This window comes from Oratosquilla oratoria, chromosome 24 (genome assembly GCF_046742065.1).
Source record: "Oratosquilla oratoria isolate Oo_2021 chromosome 24, ASM4674206v1, whole genome shotgun sequence".
Taxonomy (NCBI): Eukaryota; Metazoa; Arthropoda; class Malacostraca; order Stomatopoda; family Squillidae; genus Oratosquilla; species Oratosquilla oratoria.
The window spans coordinates 50,099,690-50,118,057 of NC_134800.1; the positions used below are offsets into that span (position 1 = coordinate 50,099,690).

The following is an 18,368-nucleotide window of genomic DNA, read 5'->3' on the forward strand; positions in this document are numbered from 1 at the left end:
AAATTGTAGTGATTGATCATGACAATAATTGAATTATGATAATGCTAATAATTATAAATCATAACGATAAGCATTGGTAATGATAATAACGATATAACTGTAGTATAAGATATATTCATAATAAAAAATAAGAGTAATTATCAAGTAATAGCAAAAAATTAACTTCTTTCCCCTTCTTCCCCTCTCCCCCTTCTTCCTCCTCTCCCCCTTCTTCCCCTCTCCTCCTTCTTTCCCCTCCCCATCCTCTGTCTTCTTCCTCTTCCCTCTTTTCCCCTCGCTTGTTCTTCCTTTCCCTCCCCTCCCTCCTCTCCCTTCATTCTTTCCTCTCCCTCTCCCTCCTCTTCCTTCTCTTTCCCCTCTCTCCCCTCTCCCTCCTCTTCCCCCTCTCGCTCATCTCCCTCCTCTCCCGTCTCTCCCTTCTTTCTTTCCTCTCCCTCTCCCTCCTCTTCCTTTTCTTCCCCCTCTCGCCCCTCTCCCTCCTCTTACTCCTCTCGCTCCTCTCCCTCCTCTCCCTTCTCTCCCTCCTCTCCGTCTTCTCTACCTCCCTTCCCTTTTTCATTCTCTATCTTCCTCTTTCTTCTTTTCCTATTTGCTTCTCTTTATCCCTTCTCCCTCTTCTCCCTTCTCTCTCTTTTTTTCCTCCTGTACGTCTTCACCCTCTCTGTTCCTTTAGCCATTATCTGTCTTTTCCCTCTTCCTTTTTTCTTCCTGCTTCCTTCTCCCTCCTTTTCCTCTCCTCCCCCAAATCACCACCAAACATTCCCAAAGCACTCTGGCCAGTGTTTTAATCTGGCTCCAATTGATTCTCAGTGACACACGGTTATGACAGCAAATTGATTCACCTCTTTGATGATTCGTCGCATGACCAGCATGGCCTGATTGTGTGTGTGTGTGTGTGTGTGTGTGTGTGTGTGTGTGTGTGTGTGTGTGTGTGTGTGTGTGTGTGTGTGTGTGTGTGTGTGTGTGTGTGTGTGTGTGTGTGTGTGTGTGTGTGTGTGTGTGTGTGTGTGTGTGTGTGTGTGTGTGTGTTTGTGTGTGTAGGTACTTTTGTATGCATGTATGCGTGCGCATTCTCATGTATACGTATACATATCCATGTATTTGAATATGTAAGTGTATATGCATATGCATATGCGTGTATGTACAGTATTTGTATAACCATCTGCCATTGCCAAAACACAAGGTTAACTTTTTGCTCAACGCCTCCTACGCCTCTTCCTCCTCCCCCTCCTCCTCCTCCTCCTCCTCCTTCTCCTCCTCCTTCTCCGCCTCCTCCTCCTCCTCCTCCTCTTCCTCTCCCGCTTCTGCTTCCGGGCTCTTGACTTGGTTCGTATATATAAACGCGTTGATGTCCTCAAGTGTTCTGGGAAGTTTCTCTATTGTCGCTGCAAGTTCCGGACGTATTCTGGACACATTCCTCTGGACTGGTTTCCGGGGAGAGGAAGAGTGAGAGCAAGGGAGACATTTGTCCCTCCATAGCTCCAATTTTCGCCCGTTTTCTCGTTGTTTATGAAAGAAAACGTATTGGTGTACAAAACTTAATATTTTATCGATAACGCCGTTGTCGGAAAATAGTTAGTGAAAAAGAATCTTATGAGTGGAACTTCCTTTTTTATATATAATGAGGGAATATATTCTCTCAACTAACCTTATGGAATAGTTACATAAATACATTTTCCAAGTAAACATGTAACACTGTATACTACAAAAAAAAAAGAATTATCTTAAGCTCTCTGGCTCTTGACTTTGCTCTCAATCCGTAGTCTTATATGGAGCTCTTAGAAGTTCTTCAGACTTATACCAATACTTGTATCAATGAAGGTTGGTGATGGACCGGACATTCCTCTATTCCTTTGCAGGTAATCACATCGTACGTGATGAAACCTATATTAACGTAGGGAATATAATAACGATACGTATTAGATTGCTATTTTATCTTTCCTATGTACCTCTAGGTTTACGCAAGAAAGGGACATTTTGGATATATTTCCGCTGGTGACGTCATGTCCGTTTCATGGCGTAGAAATCCGGTCTGATGACGCGTTTCCGTAAAACTGAGTGAGAGTGAAGGAGAACATGAGAGAGTTAAAGGACTGAGTGAGAGGGAGAGGTTGGAGGAAAGAGTGAAAGGAAAAGGAAAATTGGCCACATACATGTATGTACACACACACGCCCGCACACATACAGGCACATACACGCACACACACATATGTGTGTATATATATATATATAATATATATATATATATATATGTATATATATATATATGTATATATATATATACACATATCTATATCTATATATATGTATATATGGATGTATATCTATATATATGTATCTATATATATATATATACACATATATCTATATATATATGTATATATATATGTCTATATATATATATATATATATATATATATATATATATATATATATATATATATATATTGTATTTGTACAACACTGAATGGGTCCCAGTGATTATAAATACATTTTAACAACCACAATGCACTTTAATTCTAAGCCACCAAAGGCCGACATGCAGATATTGAAATGCGGTACTGCCAAGGACTCGAACCCCACCATCCTCATGACAAGTGCGACAATGACTTACCAACTAGCCTAGTTAGTAAGTCATTGCTGCGCTTGTCATGAGAATGCTGGGGTTCGAGTCCTTGGCAGTACCACATTTCAGTTTCTGCATGTCGGCCTTGATGGCTTAGAATTAAAGTGCATTTTGGTTATTAATATATATATACATATATATATATATATAAATATGTATATATATATATATATATATGTATATATGTATATGTACATACAGTATACATACATATACCAAAGGCTTTTTCCCCCTTATACGGGAAGTAGCCAAAAAGAAAAAGGCATAGAAACCACTCCCACCCATTCCATCCCCTACATACTCTACTCTCCTCCATACTCTTCCCTCCCTTACATCTTGGCATCTCCTGGATGACGGGTCATACTTGCATCCTGTCCACTGCCCTGGGTCAGAAGCAGTGTCGCAAGACTTAACACATCCACAGCAAAGCCGCTTCATTAATTCGACGACCCCCCCTCCGTCCCCTCATGCAGAAAAGGAGAAGACGGGGAGAAACCCCTTCGGGCTGCGTCAATTAATTTCTCATACATACTCCCTCACCCCCCATCCCCCACCCCGCTCATGCATCACAGCATCATCCATACACAGCCCTTCTCCATTCACACCTATCCTCTGTTCTCTCTCGTCCTTCCTCAACAGACATTCCTCTCTTTCGTAGTGCTCCTTTTACCTCATCCATCCATCTCATCCTAGGACGCCCCCTCATATTCACTCCTTCCACCTCTGCCTTCCACACCTCTTTTAGTAATATTTCTTCACTCATTCTTTCCATGTGTCCAAACCCATCCTAAAGCTCCTTCATCAACCCTATCTCCCAACTCCATTTCCGCCCCTGTTCTCCTCCTCACCTCCTCATTTCTTACTTTACTTAGCCTAGTAGCCCCTATCATATTTCTCAGACATTTCATCTCAAACACATTCAAACTCCTTCTCTCTTCCTCTCTTATGTTCCATGTTTCTGCCCCATACAATGCTGTCGGCACAATCACTCCTTCATATAACCTCCTCTTAGTATTCATTCCCAAATGTCTATTTCTCATTATACTTTTTAAACCACCAAGGCATTTACTCGCTTCTCTCAATCTACATTCTGCCTCCACCTCCACTCCTCCCTTGCCTGCCACATTCGCACCCAAGTATCTAAAATTATCTACTTCCTCCAGTCTCTCTCCCTTAATACTCACTTCCAGCCTGCTACCATTCTCTCCCCTTGTACATCTCATCACCTTACTTTTTCCCACATTTATCTTCAGTTTCCTTCTTTCACACACCTTCTCAAATTCTGTCACTAACTTCCTCAATTCCTCCTCTGATCCTGCTACAAGCGCAATGTCGTCAGCAAACAACAACTGGCTTATTTCTCACTTTTCTTAGTTTTCTTTAACCATCTTCAACCCCCTGACCCACTACCCTTCCATTCACCTCTCGCATCACCCCATCCATGTATAGATTGAACAGTCAGGGTGACATAACACATCCCTGATGAAGTCCCACCTTTACCTCAAACCATTCACTCTCTCCATTTCGAATCCTAACACAAGCTCTACTATCGTAAAAACTCTTGACTGCTCTTAACAGCTTTCCTCCCATCCCATATATCTGCAATACCTCCCACAGTGCCTTCCTGTCTATCCTGTAGTAATCCTTTTCCAAATCCATAAAAGCCAAAAAAACATCCTTATCTTTTCCTATAGCTTTCTTACATATATGTCTGACCACAAAAATCTGATCTACACAACCCCTACCTGTCCTAAATCCACACTGTTCCTCTCCTAATCCTACCAATCAAAACCCTCCCGTAAGCCTTCTCAACTACACTCAACAAGCTGATCCCTCTGAAACTACTACACTCACACTTGCCCCCCTTCCCCTTGTAAAGCGGAACTATACAGGCACTCCTCCAGTCCTCCGGCACTCTATCCTCTCTTAAACAAACATTAAATAACCTCACCAGCCAGTCCACCATAAATGTACCTCCTTTTTTCAGGCATTCTGCATGGCATCCATCCAACACCTGCTATCATCATCTTAACAGCTGCTTTCACTTCATCTCTCCCTATCTCTCCTCTGCTTTCCTCACTCATCACTCTCATTTTCTTAGCGCTTCCCACTGCAACTACCTTATATATATATATATATATATATGTATATATATATATATATATATATATATATATATATATATAATGCATTCATGTAAGTAGGCATGTGTATAGCAACACACAAACACAAAAACAAACAAAAATATACAGGAGAAAATTGGAGATGCTGTAAAGAGAGAGAGGGAGAGAGAAAGAGAGAGAGAGAGAGAGAGAGAGAGAGAGAGAGAGAGAGAGAGAGAGAGAGAGAGAGAGAGAGAGAGAGAGAGAGAAACCTCAACGACTCCCCCCTCCCATGTATAAATATTTTCCCGTGACGTCACCTTTGATGGCTGCGCTGTTTATCTGGCCCACTTGAGTCCTCTTCACCTGGTTCGCAGAGGCCGTCTCCTATCTACCTCCTATCCACGTCCTATCTACCTCCTATCTACTTCATATCTACCCCCATCTTCCTCATATATTCAAAATATAATATCTACTCCCTATCTACCTAGCTACCTTCTAACTACCTCCTATCTACGTCGTACCTACTTCATACTTACAATATATCTAATTCCTATCTACCTCCTATCCATCTCCGACCTACCTCATATCTACCTCCTACCTACCTCCTATCTACCTTCTACCTACCTCCTATCTACCTCCTGCCTACATCATACCTACATTGTATATACCTCCTACCTACCTATTTACTATCTACCTTATACCTACCTATTTACTAACTACCTCCTAACAACCTCCTATCTACTTCCTACGTACCTTCTACCTACCTCCTTTCTACCTATGTATGTCGTATCTTATTCCAACCTACCTTCCATGTATCTCCTATCTACATCCTATCTATATGCCATCTACCTTCTAGCAGCCTCCTACCCAACTCCTACTTACCTCCTTTCTACCTCCTATCTAGAATGAATAAGATGAAATAGAATTATATGAAAAATAAAAAACAATAAAATCAAATAAATTTAAATAAAATCAAATAAGATACAGAATTGGTCGATTTGGTTGAAATAGCCATTAGATGCCAGTAGACTTACCAAATGTGGTGGATTCATCCACTCCAGCAGGTTCCGGTGGATTACGAGCTTTGCTAATGGATTCTAAGGTAACTGAGAGGTGACGTGGATTCTTTTTCCCTCTGTGGATTCCAAGGGTACATTCCACCGTCGCTGTTGCTACGCCTTCCACATCCATGTGGATCCTGACAGTGGATTCTGTCGGCGTGTCCTCCACTTCTAAGGAATCCATTAGGAGAATCCAAGGCTGGTGGATTTGTGTTCTGTTGCCATGAATATTGCAAAGCGGGCAACCGCGAGCGTGTGTGTGCTGTGTGTAGGCAACCGCGCAAGTTTCACGCCTACATCAACATTACGATGTTTTCCCCTCCGCTTCCTTATAAGGTAAATGGGGAGCAGAGATCCCCCCCCCCCTCAGACACATTTCCTTATATGGAGAAATGGACGAAGAAGGCACCCCTCCCGTGGATAGAGGTCACGAGCCAGAAGGGCTTATCTCGGCCGTGGTCTTAAACTCAGGTTTAATTAGTGCGCGTAGGCAACACCTGATCATTAATTAGTTTCTAACGAGCCATCCAGGATTTGGGCCTTTCCAGGCTGCACGATCTCTGCCCATGAGTATAGATTTTTTTTTTTTTTTTTTTTTTTTTTTTTTTTTTTTTTTTTTTTTTTTTTTTTTTTTTTTTTTTTTTTTTTTTTTTAGGGGTGGGAAGGCGTTGTTGCTTTTGTTGTGACTTTTGGAAAACAATTAAATGTCTGGCGTTTATAGTTTTTTGTTTTTTGTGGGTTGATCTTTCCTAGTTCTTTGTTGTTTTTATTTTATTTTCTTAAATATTTAGGCATTAAAAGAATTATATAAAATCGAATAGAATTATATATTTTCTTCTTTTAGTCACTCATGTAGTTATGCCAATAGTTCTCATAGACGTATTCGGCCTTCTTAACCCCAAATACTAAATGGATTAAGACCTAACCTACGCGATGACGTCATCTAAGCGATTACATCTTGGTTAGCGCGAGAAGATAACCTCATATAGTGAAGAGTCTTAAGTTAACTTTAACTAAACCCAGAAACACATTGAAGTCTTCATAGGTTAACCTTTAACAATTCTCTTCAGTTGAGGGACCAATTCACAGAAAGGTCTTACTTATTATAATTTTTTTTTCATTTTTTTTTATTTATCAGTATTATAATCCGCATCCGACCTAGTTATGGACCAAAAGGTCTCCTGTCGGCATGCGCCTCCTTTGTAATCCTTAATACTTTGGTTACAAAAAAAAAATGCATTTAAAGAGAAATAAAACAAAGTAAAACAAAACAAATTTAAATGAATAAAAAAATGAACATGTGCCAAAGCTGAGACAATGAAAACACAAACTAGAACATATGAATGAAACCCAAAAGGAAAGTGGGCACCCGCGCTGGCCTCCTGGAGTGCGCATGCTCAGTCCCCCAGGACGAAACTGCGCGGACAGGACGCCTACTGCCTAGCTGATGGTTGTCGCAGCAGACACCAGACGTTAGGAACATTCAAATAAATTCTCAAATCTCCTTAGCCACTCCCTTTTCCTCCTCCTCAACATCCTCCTCCTCCTCTACCTCCTCCTCCTCCTGTACCTCCTCCTCCTCCCCTCCTCTTCCTCTTCCTCATCCTCCTCCTCTTCTTCTACCTAATCATCCTCCCCACCTCCTCATCCTTCTCCTCCTCCTCTTCCTTCCTCTTCTCCTTTGCATAGTTCTCTTACTGTTACTATTTCTACTATTGCTTCTACTAATACTACAGTTACTCCTCCTCCTCTACCTCCTCCTCCCCACCTCCTCCTCCTCCTCTTCCTCCTCCTCCTCCTCCTCCTCCTCCTCCTCCTCCTCTTCCTCCTCCTCCTCTTCCTCCTCCTCCTCTTCCTCCTCTTCCTCCTCCTCTTTCTCTTCGTCTCGGGCCAAGTGGAGCAAGACAGACGAATTCCGAGACACTTTGCGATGACGTTATCAGCCTGAGATTCTCTTCCTCCACTCCTCTTCCGCCCCTCCCCTTCTTCCTCTTCCTCTTCCTCTTCCTCTTCCTCACCTCCTCTTCATCTTTTTCTACCCGTCCTTCCCTTCTTCCCCCTCCTCTTCCTCCTTCGTCCACTCTTCTTCCTCTTCTTCTTCTACCCCCTCCCTTTCTTCCTCTTTCTCTTCCTTTTCCTCCTTCCTCTCCTCCTCTACCTCTACCTCTACCTCTTCTATCCCTCATCCCTTCTTCCTCTTCATCCTCCTCCCTCCTCTACCACTCTTCCCTTTCTTCTGTTTCCTCTTCCTCCTCCCCTCCTATTCTTCTACCTTTTCCTGATCCTCTTCTACTCTTCCTCCCCTTCTTCCTCTTCATCCTCCTCCTTGATCTTCCTCTTCCTCCTCTACCCCTCCTCCCCTTCTTCCCCATCTTCTTCCTCTTCCCCTCCTCTTCCTCTTCTACCCCTCCTTCTACCCCTTCCTCTTACTCGTACCTCCCCTCCTCTACCTCTTCCTCTTCTACCTCTCCTCCCTTTCTTTCTCTCCTTCCTCCTCCTCTTCCTCTTCCTCCTCCTCCTCCTCTTCCTCTTCTACCCCTCCGTCCCTTCTTCCTCTTCATCGTACCTCCCCTCCTCTACCTCTTCCTCTTCTACCCCTCCTCCTCCTCCTCCTCCTCCTCCTCCGTCTGGAGTCGCGGGCCAAGAATGCGGGTGCCTCACTTCAACTCTTCTCGAAGAAACTCGAATGTGGGTTGTGGGTTTTACCCCCTCTGTGCGGCGCATGGAGGAACTAACCATTCCAATATAACATCGATTAACAAATATATAGATAAACAAATAGAACAACAAGCAGATAGATGAATAAATGAACGGCTGGATAGATATAGTAATGGATAAGTAGATTAATAGACAAATAGAAAAACAAAGAAATAGAAGAATGAATAAATATATAGGTAAATTAATGAATGAATAATTAAGTAAATTAGTAAATAAACAAAACAAGTTAACAAATAGGTATATATATGAATAGAAAAAGAAATGAAAATAGATAAACATATATATCAAAAGTATATGACTCGTTGGAACCTAATCGTACAATCAGGGACTCAAGTTCAGATTCAATAATTTCTTTAATAGTGAGAGGTTAGGTTAGGTTAGCTTAGATGAGATCAATGAAATAGCCAGGCGGCAGACGGAGTAAAAGGAAAAGGATTATCAGGTATGGAAGTTAATATAAGAATTGGATTACATGTATACGTACATACGTATATATGTACAAATACACACACACACGCCCACTCACACACACACACACACACACACACACACACACACACACACACACACACACACACACACACACACACACACACACACATACATATATATATATATATATATATATATATATATATATATATATATACATATATATATATATATATATATATATATATATATATATATATTGATAAGTATTTTAGACAAATGACTTGGATGATGGAGAACATAAACACAGGGGAAGGCACAAAACCCTAAACACTCTAATGTTTCGTTCGTGAAGAACTCTGAAGAAGTTCTACGCGAACGAAACGTTAGTGTTTAGGGTTCTGTGCTTCCCTTATGTTTATGTTCTTCATCATCCAAATCATATACAGTATATATATATATATATATATATATAGAGAGAGAGAGAGAGAGAGAGAGAGAGAGAGAGAGAGAGAGAGAGAGAGAGAGAGACTAAATCAAGTTTTAGATAGAAACCAACCAAAAGAACAGGCAGGCTTTAGGAGCGGATATTCGACTCTCGACCATTTGCAGGCAATGAACCAACTAATCGAGAAAACTACAGAATATACCTCACTGTTTAGCTTTTGTAGATTACGAGAAGGCTTTTGACTCGGTAGAACAAATAGTAATACTAGACACGTTACGCAAGCAGGGTACAAACGAACAGATCGTAAGAATTTTAGAAAAGATTTATGCGAAAGGTACCGCTATAATTCGACTACATAAAAATACAGAAAAAATCAAGAACGAGAAAGGAGCACGGAAAGGCGATACAGTTTCACCCAAGTTATTTACAGTTTGTTTGGAAGAGATTTTCAGAAGGTTGAATTGGGAAGAGAAAAGTTTGAAGATTAATGGCGAATATTTAAACCACCTAAGATTTGCGGATGACGTTATTCTTATTTCGGAAAGAACAGAAGACTTGCAAGATATGTTGAGTGATCTGAACAAGGAAAAGTCTCAAAGTAGGTTTAGAAATGAATAAGAGTAAAACAAAAGTAATGTTCAACACGAAAGTTCAAAGTAAAGAGATTATAATCGATGGTGAGGTTCTTGAAGAAATTGAAGAGTATGATTATTTAGGCTAGATGGTGAAAGGGACGAAAGAACATGATAATGAAATAAAGATACGTATTGCAACTGATTGGAAAATGTTTGAAACGTAAAGTTTACAATCAATGCATTTTGTCAGCAATAATCTATGGGCATGAGACTTGGAAACTGACGAAGCCGATGGAAACAAAGCTAAGAACTACACAGAGGAGAATGGAGAGATCAACGATGGGAATAACGCTGAAAGACCGAAAGAGAGCAAGTTGGGTGAGAGAGCAGACTAGAGTGAAAGATATTGTGGAGGCGGTAAAAGAGAGGAAGTGGAATTGGGCAAGTAAGTTAGCACGAACGACTGATGAACGATGGAGCAAGTGTGTTACTGAGTTGACACCGCAAGGTGAGAAGTGTGGAAGCAGGAGACCAGATAGAAAGTGGAGAGATGAGATTGAGAAGTTTGCAGTAGTGACGTGGCAGCGGTTAACGCGGTCGTGTGAATCATGGAATGCTATGAAGGAGGCCTTTCTTCTGCAGTGGACTCAGAATGGCTGAATTGATTGATTTGATATATATATATACATATATATATATATATATATATATGTATTTATATATATATATATTATACATATATGTATATATACTTTATATATATACTTTATATATAAATATATATATATATATATATATATATATATATATATATATATATATAAGCTCCACCGCAAGGACTCGAACCTTTGCCGTAGCGACTGCTTATTCTGAAACAAAGGCGATAGCATCGAGACACCCAGACCGCACAAAAGGAACCACCCGATTGTCGACCTGGAGGTTCCTCGACGGTAATAGGGCAGCTCGGTCTCTATTCTAATTTCACCGAGTCTTTGCTATGTCGGATAGCTCGCCATAATAAATACTCGGTGAAATTAGAATAGAGACTGAGCTGCACTAGTACTGTCGGGGAACTTCCAGGTCGAGAATCGGGTGGTTCCTTTTGTACGGCCTGGGTGGCTCGATGCTATCGCCTTTGTTTCAGAATAAGCAGTCGCTACGGCAAAGGTTCGAGTCCTTGCGGTGGAGCTTATTTCCATTTGTCAAAATGACACACACACACACACACACACACACACACACACACACACATATATATATATATATATATATATATATATATATATATATATACATATATATATATATATATAGTATATATACATATATATATACAATATACACACACACACATATATATATATATACATATATATATATATATATATATATATATATATATATATATATATATATATATATATTCAAGCTGATGAAGCCTGTAGAAGCCTAGTGTGATAACGCCTGTGGCAGGCGCAGAAGCGGGAGGGAGAGTACCGACGAAGGAGAGGCGTCAAAGTAATTGCAAGTAATAGTGAGTAATTGTGAGTAACATGGCCGTTGACGAGAGGGATGACCGATGGGACAAATTGACAACCACACCGGGGGCAGCGGGCACCCCGCACGGCCGCCCCCCTGACATGTCCTGTGATCGAGGAGTCCCTGGCTTATCAAGGGAATGGCAGAGGGAGGGGGAAGGGGCAGGCAGTTGGGCAAAGAAACTCGTGATACATTGCGGCTGATATTATGTAAACATACGTATGTACACACACATACATACATACATACACACATACATACATACATACAGCATACATACATACATACATACATACATACATACATACATACATACATACATACATACATACATACATACATACATACATACATACATACATACGTAAGTACATCTTCTCCTCTTCCAATTTTATTTTTGTCTTCTTCTTCTTCTTCCTCCTCTTCTTCCTCCCCCTCCTCCTCCTCCTCCTTGTCTTCTCTTCTTCTCTACTCCTTACTCTTCCTTTTCTTCACCCTTTTTCCATCTCCTCTTTTTCCTCCTTCTTCACATTTTCCTCTTCCTCTTTCTCCTCCTCCTCCTTCTCCTCTTCTTCGCACTCCTCTTTGAATGAAAGTAATACACAGCTACCTTTCACCAACACTTAGTGACTCCCAATGTCCGTCCACTATCATCGACTAACCCACTCCAATGTCTCCCACTTGTGAAGGGGCGAAGGATGGGGGCTTTTCGCGGGGCGGAGGGGGGCTTTAAGCAAGCACTCATCAAGCCACAGCCGTCCGGCTTTGAAAGCCACCCGAGTCCAAAGCCAACAGCAGCGGCCATATAAAATCGGCGGCTTCCTTTGGCACCTCGGGTTTAGGTGGAACGGACCTATAACCACCACCTCATCTCCTACCGTGGGCGGTTGTATATGCGTGCGCGTGTGCGTGCGTGTGTGTGTGTGTGTGTGTGTGTGTGTGTGTGTGTGTGTGTGTGTGTGTGTGTGTGTGTGTGTGTGTGTGTGTGTGTGTGTGTGTGTGTGTGTGTGTGTGTGTGTGTGTGTGTGTGTGTGTGTGTGTGTGTGTGTGTGTGTGTGTGTGTGTGTGTGTGTGTGTGTGTGTGTGTGTTTATGATTCACCATAGTCTTAAAACATGTGCTTCATTCGTGATCGACAGCGATTTCCTGTACAAGAGCTCAGAGCTCATATATGGCCCGATATATGGATAATGGTGTGTGTGTGTGTGTGTGTGTGTGTGTGTGTGTGTGTGTGTGTGTGTGTGTGTGTGTGTGTGCATGTGAGTGTGTGTGTGTTGATATATGTGATTGTCTTTTTGTTTATTCATCCTAACAAATGTGTTAGTCAAATCACTCTAGGATACTCTTTACACCATCTGTCCTTCAGCACCACCTTGCACTCTACCTTCGATCTAGTGCCATTTGCTCTATGGAACCACCTGCTACTGAGCATCACGTTGATCTGAAGCACTTCACCTCTTTCAATGCACCAGCTGCCTTGTGTTGTTTTCCTAATCTCTACCAACTGATTTGTGTGCTCTCTGATCTCAACCACCTACTGTTACATGCTGCCAAAAACCGTCTTTATGCACGTAGCACGGACTGAACACCATCTGAATCGTGCCACCTGACATGCACCACCTGCCTTGAGCCACGCATTTGTATAGTGCATTACCTACGTTGCAGATGCTGTGGGATGATACAAGGATGACCTCTCGCTCTCTCTCTCTCTCTCTCTCTCTCTCGCTTTCTCTCTCTCTCTCTCTCTCTCTCTCTCTCTCTCTCTCTCTCTCTCTCTCTCTCTCTCTCTCTGTCTGTCTGTCTCCTTCTCTGTCTCCCTCTCTGTCTCCCTCTCTGTCTCCCTCTCTCTCTCTCTCTCTCTCTCTCTCTCTCTCTCTCTCTCTCTCTCTCTCTCTCTCTCTCTCTCTCTCTCTCTCTCTCTCTCTCTCTCTTCCACTCCCCCTCCTCCCTGTAACCCTCATTCCAGTTGTTATATTCTGTCTAGGAGAATTAAACACGATTCTTCTTCATCTTTCTTCTGTTCAGATATAGAGTACAGCGCACTCTCCGAAGTTCTACCAAGGAATCCCCCGAGACCATGTATACAAGATCCTACGTGAGCTTTGCAGTGACGTAGTGATTTCCTTAGTCCAATGATCTTTAACTTTATATTTAAGATCCTCCCCAAAGGGCGTGATCTTACATTCGTGAACCAATTAAATTTTCTCCTCCTCCACCCTTTCACCAATCAGATTCTTTGTTTCAAGTCTTTACGGCAATATTGGTTACTTAGAATAATATCGATTCTATGCATAATTCTCACTTAGGTTACAAAGAAATGTCATGTAAGCAGTAATTAAGTATATATTCAAGCTTACGGGCTGTTATTTACAGACAAATTTTATTACCTACACAAAGAGGAAAAGCTGACTCAGGCAGCTCGCTCGGGCTGTTACTTACAAACAACTACCTATAGAATGCAACAACCCGTCTTCTATCCCTCTTTCTACCCTCATTTCTACCAGCTTCTTACACTATCTATCTTCGTCTCTCTCTCTCTCTCTCTCTCTCTCTCTCTCTCTCTCTCTCTCTGTGTGTGTGTGTGTGTGTGTGTGTGTGTGTGTGTGTGTGTGTGTGTGTGTGTGTGTTTGTGTGCGTGCATAGAGGTACACATAAAAGTATTTCAGTTAGTTGCAGCTATCGTGACACTTCTAAACCTCACATTGTCGCAACATATTTGTCAAAACAGCCTTTGATTGGTCCGTTTCACCATGTGCAAAGCAATGCTATATCATCATCTTACGCAATTTCAGATATGATGTATTTTTAAACTTAGAATATATAACATTTTTTTCATATTTTTCTTTAATGTTTTGATGAATTAACCATGTTATTTCTTATGTATCATTGCATTCATGCTATCCTGGATTTATTTTGTCTAACCTATGTTTGAATCTAGATATGGTGATTATTTGATCATTTGATAACAGATCACATAGTGACACTATGATTTGTTTTCATAAAAAAAAAAATTTATTCATTTTTCATAGTCACCTTTTTTGTGTTTGTTTGTTTGTTTGTTTCTATTACCTTTTTATTTTAATATCTTCTTCGCCATCCTTTTTTCCTTACATCTATCAATAAAGTCCTTCAACTAACAGCCTTTGACCTTTTCATTCGTTGGTATCACGAAAATATATCTCTACTTGTTAATGTTTTTTTATTTTATTTTACTTATTCATTTATTTATTCATTTATTTTTATTTTCATTTACTTTATTCATTACTATTATTTTATTTATTTATTTATTTATTTACTTATTCTATCTTATATATTTATCTATTAATTTTTTGCAAGAAATTTATCTAATGATAAGGGAAGTAAAATGGAGAAAAAGGAAAAAATTAGAAGGAGCGCGGGGGGATTTACTTAATTTCATTTTTTTTTTTCTAATAATTTATTCATTTATCTATTCATGCATTATAGGTCACATTTGGGTGTCTCAGTCAGTCGTCTCATCGAATCCATGATTGTTTTTATACACTTATTAATTGTCATTATCATTATTATTATTATTATCATTGTTATCATTATTTACATTATTATCACCATTATCATTATTATCATCACTTGTTTTTATTATATATATATATATATATATATATAAATATATATATATATATATATATATACAGTATGTGTTTTACTTTGTACCGTAACTTTTCTTGTGTGTCTTAATATTTTTCTGTAATCCTTCCTGTGTATGTCTTAATATTCTGCGTTTTATTATTATTATCATTATCTTTATCATTATCATTATCATTCTTCATCCTTGTCTTTTTTTTCTTAATCATATCCTTTACTTCGTCTCTTTCCCTACATTATATTTTTCGTAGCCCTTCCTGCATAGTTTGTTTTTTTTCGTAACCCTTCCTTGGTACGTATCATTGATTTACTATTAATTTTGTAACCCTTTCCTGGGTAGGTCTTAATTTTTTTTCGTAACCCATCCTGCATAGGTCTTAACCTTTTTTTTTGTAACCCTTCCTACGCACGTGTGCCTGAGCGTGCCTGAGCCACTAACTGTGTCTTGTGTTATCCTCCGCAGAGACGTGAGCCACAACAGCCTCAAGATCATCGGAAAGAAGCTGCTCAAAGGACTCGCGCAGCTTCGCTACTTGTGAGTGCTTCCTCCTCCTCCTCCTCCTCCTCCTCCTCCTCCTCCTCCTCCTCCTCCTCCTCCTCCTCCTCCTCCTCCTCCTCTCATCCTCCTCATCCTCCTCCTCATCCTCAATTTATCCTCCTCTCATCCTCATCCTCATCCTCCTCATCATCATCCTTCTTATCTTCCTCCTCCTCCTCCTCCTCCTCCTCGTCCCTCCTGTTTCTCAACCTCCTCCTCCTCCCTTCCCCTCTTCCTCCTCCTCCCTTCCCCTCTTCCTCCTCCACCTCCTCCCCTCCTCCTCCTTCCTAATCTTTCTCCCTTCTCCTCTTCCTCCTCCATCGCCTCCCCTCCTCCTCCTACTCCTCCTTTTCCTGCTCCCTTCTCCTACTCCTCCTTCTCCTCTTCCTCCTCCTCTCCTCCTCCTCCTCGTCCTCCTCCTGCTCCCACTCCTTCGCCTCCTCCTTCTCCTCCTCCTCCTCTTCCTTCTCTTCCTCCTCCTTCTTCTCTTCCTCCCCCTCCTCCTTCTCCCTTCTTCCTCCTCCTCGTCTTCCCTTCTCCTCCTCCGACTCCCCGCCTTGTCCCTCTTCCTCCTCCTACTCCTCCTCCTACCACACCCTCTTACTCTTTCTCTTCGTTCTCCCTTCTTTTCCTTCTCCTTTTCCTTCTCCTCCTCTTTCTTCTTTCTCTTTCTCCTCCCCTCCTTTTCTCTCTTCTTCTCCTTTCCCTCCTCTTCCCTCCTCCTCATCTTCATCCACTTCTAGTCCCTCCTCCTCCTCCTTCTCATATTTTTCCTCTTCCTCCTCCTCGTTCGCCTCCTTCTTTTGCTCCTCCTCTTACGCCTCCTCCTACCACCACCTCCTCCTCCCGCTCCTCCTCCTCTTCATGCTCCTTTTGCTCTTTCCCCTCCTCCTCTTCCTCCTCTCCCACTCCTTCGCCTCCTCCTCTTCCTCTTCTCCCACTCCTACTCCTACTCCTCCTCCTCTTTTTCCTCCTCCACCCTCCACCTGCCGTCTCTTCCTCCTTCTCTCCCACTCCTACGCTTTCTCTTCCTCCTCTTCCTCCTCCCCCTCTCCTCCTCCTCTTCCTCCCTCCTCCTCCTCCTCCTCAGTGCGTGAGCTTTAAGTGACTCTTTCACGCACCGACTAAAATCCCCGGGTCCCAGTTTCTTTGTGTTTGAAACCAAACGATTTTATTCGTCGGAAGGGAGTGGTCACCGGAATGAAAGGATAAGGGAACGATCGCGACCCCGCCCCCTATTGCTCCACTAACCGAATAAAATCGTCTGGCGGCAAACGGAAGAATGTTAAGTTTGTTAACTTGTTAATTCTTTTTTATTTTCAGGTTGGCTATGCAGTAACGGTAACGTGAAGTATTTTATGCAGTGATATCGCTGAGAATAATTCAGATAATAATATTAATAGCAAAAAATTTATAGCAATAAAATCAGTAACTATGACGTTGATAACGATAATGCTTAATAACGATAACTCTTAATAACAATAGTGTTGATAAGAATTATAATGATAACAATAATGATAACAACAATAATGAAAATAATAATGATAATGATTATGATAATAATAATTACCATAGTATAATGATGATGATACGACGTTAATAACAATTTTAATAGCCCACCCCCCCAAAAAAAAAAAAAAATAAATAAACAATATCACATATTCAACATTTCTCTGGAAAAGACCAAAGAAATGAAACCGCTTGGTTTAAGTTATATATGTATATATATATATATATATATATATATATTTATAGATAAATATGTATATATATAAGTATGTATGTATGTATATATATATATATATGTATATATATATATATACATATATATATATGTATGTATATATATTATATATATATATATATATATATATATATATATATATATATATATATATATATATATACTGAATAAAGTCTTGTCTTTGGCCGGAAGAAAACATAATTACATGATTGGGTAAATATATTGGATATTATTGTTATTGATAATGATTCGGTTTAACGTCGCGAGCTTCCCTTATCCGGAGGCCAGAACGGTGCCCCTTTCAGTGGACTTTGTATCCCAGAATTGAATGAACAATGCCCTTGGTCCAACTCGCTGGCGGCAGGGTTCGAACTGCCGACACCTCGACCTCCGCCGCATGTAGTGACGCTCTATCCTGCTAGGCCAGCGAACATCCTGTTACTGTTATTACTATGAGCTTCAATCTTAGAACTCCATTTTGTTAGAACAACCGATGGAACACAAGACCTATTTTCACCTACAGACTGTTATTATTACTGCTGTTATTATGAACTCTGTTCTTAGAACTCCATTTTGGTTCAAGAACAGATTGAACACAAGACCTGTTCTCATTTACAGACTGTTATTATTACTGCTGTTATTATGAATTTTGATCTTAGAACTCCATTTTGCTGTTATGAACTCTGTTCTTAGAACTCCATTTTGGTTCAAGAACCGATTGAACACCGGGCCTGCTTTCATTTACAGACAATTGGATGACAACCAGATATCCTGTGTGGACGAAAACGCCTTCCGAGGTCTTCCCAACATCGAGATTCTGTAAGTAAAGACCCCAGACTCTCCGTCAGAAAATTCCTCAAGAGTTCCTCAGCTTATTGAATATTATTTTTCACTCAAGCAGTTTAATAAGTAGATGGTGTGTGTGTCTATGTGTGTTAGTGTTAATACACACTTGTCTT

At 40.8% G+C, this 18,368-nt stretch overlaps 1 protein-coding gene across 1 annotated transcript in view; it reads left to right on the forward strand.

Moving 5' to 3' along the window:
• The window catches only part of LOC143038344 (protein slit-like), a 168,098-nt gene that overhangs the window by 93,060 nt on the left and 56,670 nt on the right, over positions 1-18,368 (forward strand). The window contains exons 8-9 of the mRNA XM_076207374.1: positions 15,591-15,662; positions 18,157-18,228. Of these exons, the coding sequence (XP_076063489.1) occupies positions 15,591-15,662; positions 18,157-18,228 (144 nt within the window). The remainder of the gene's footprint in view (positions 1-15,590; positions 15,663-18,156; positions 18,229-18,368) is intronic.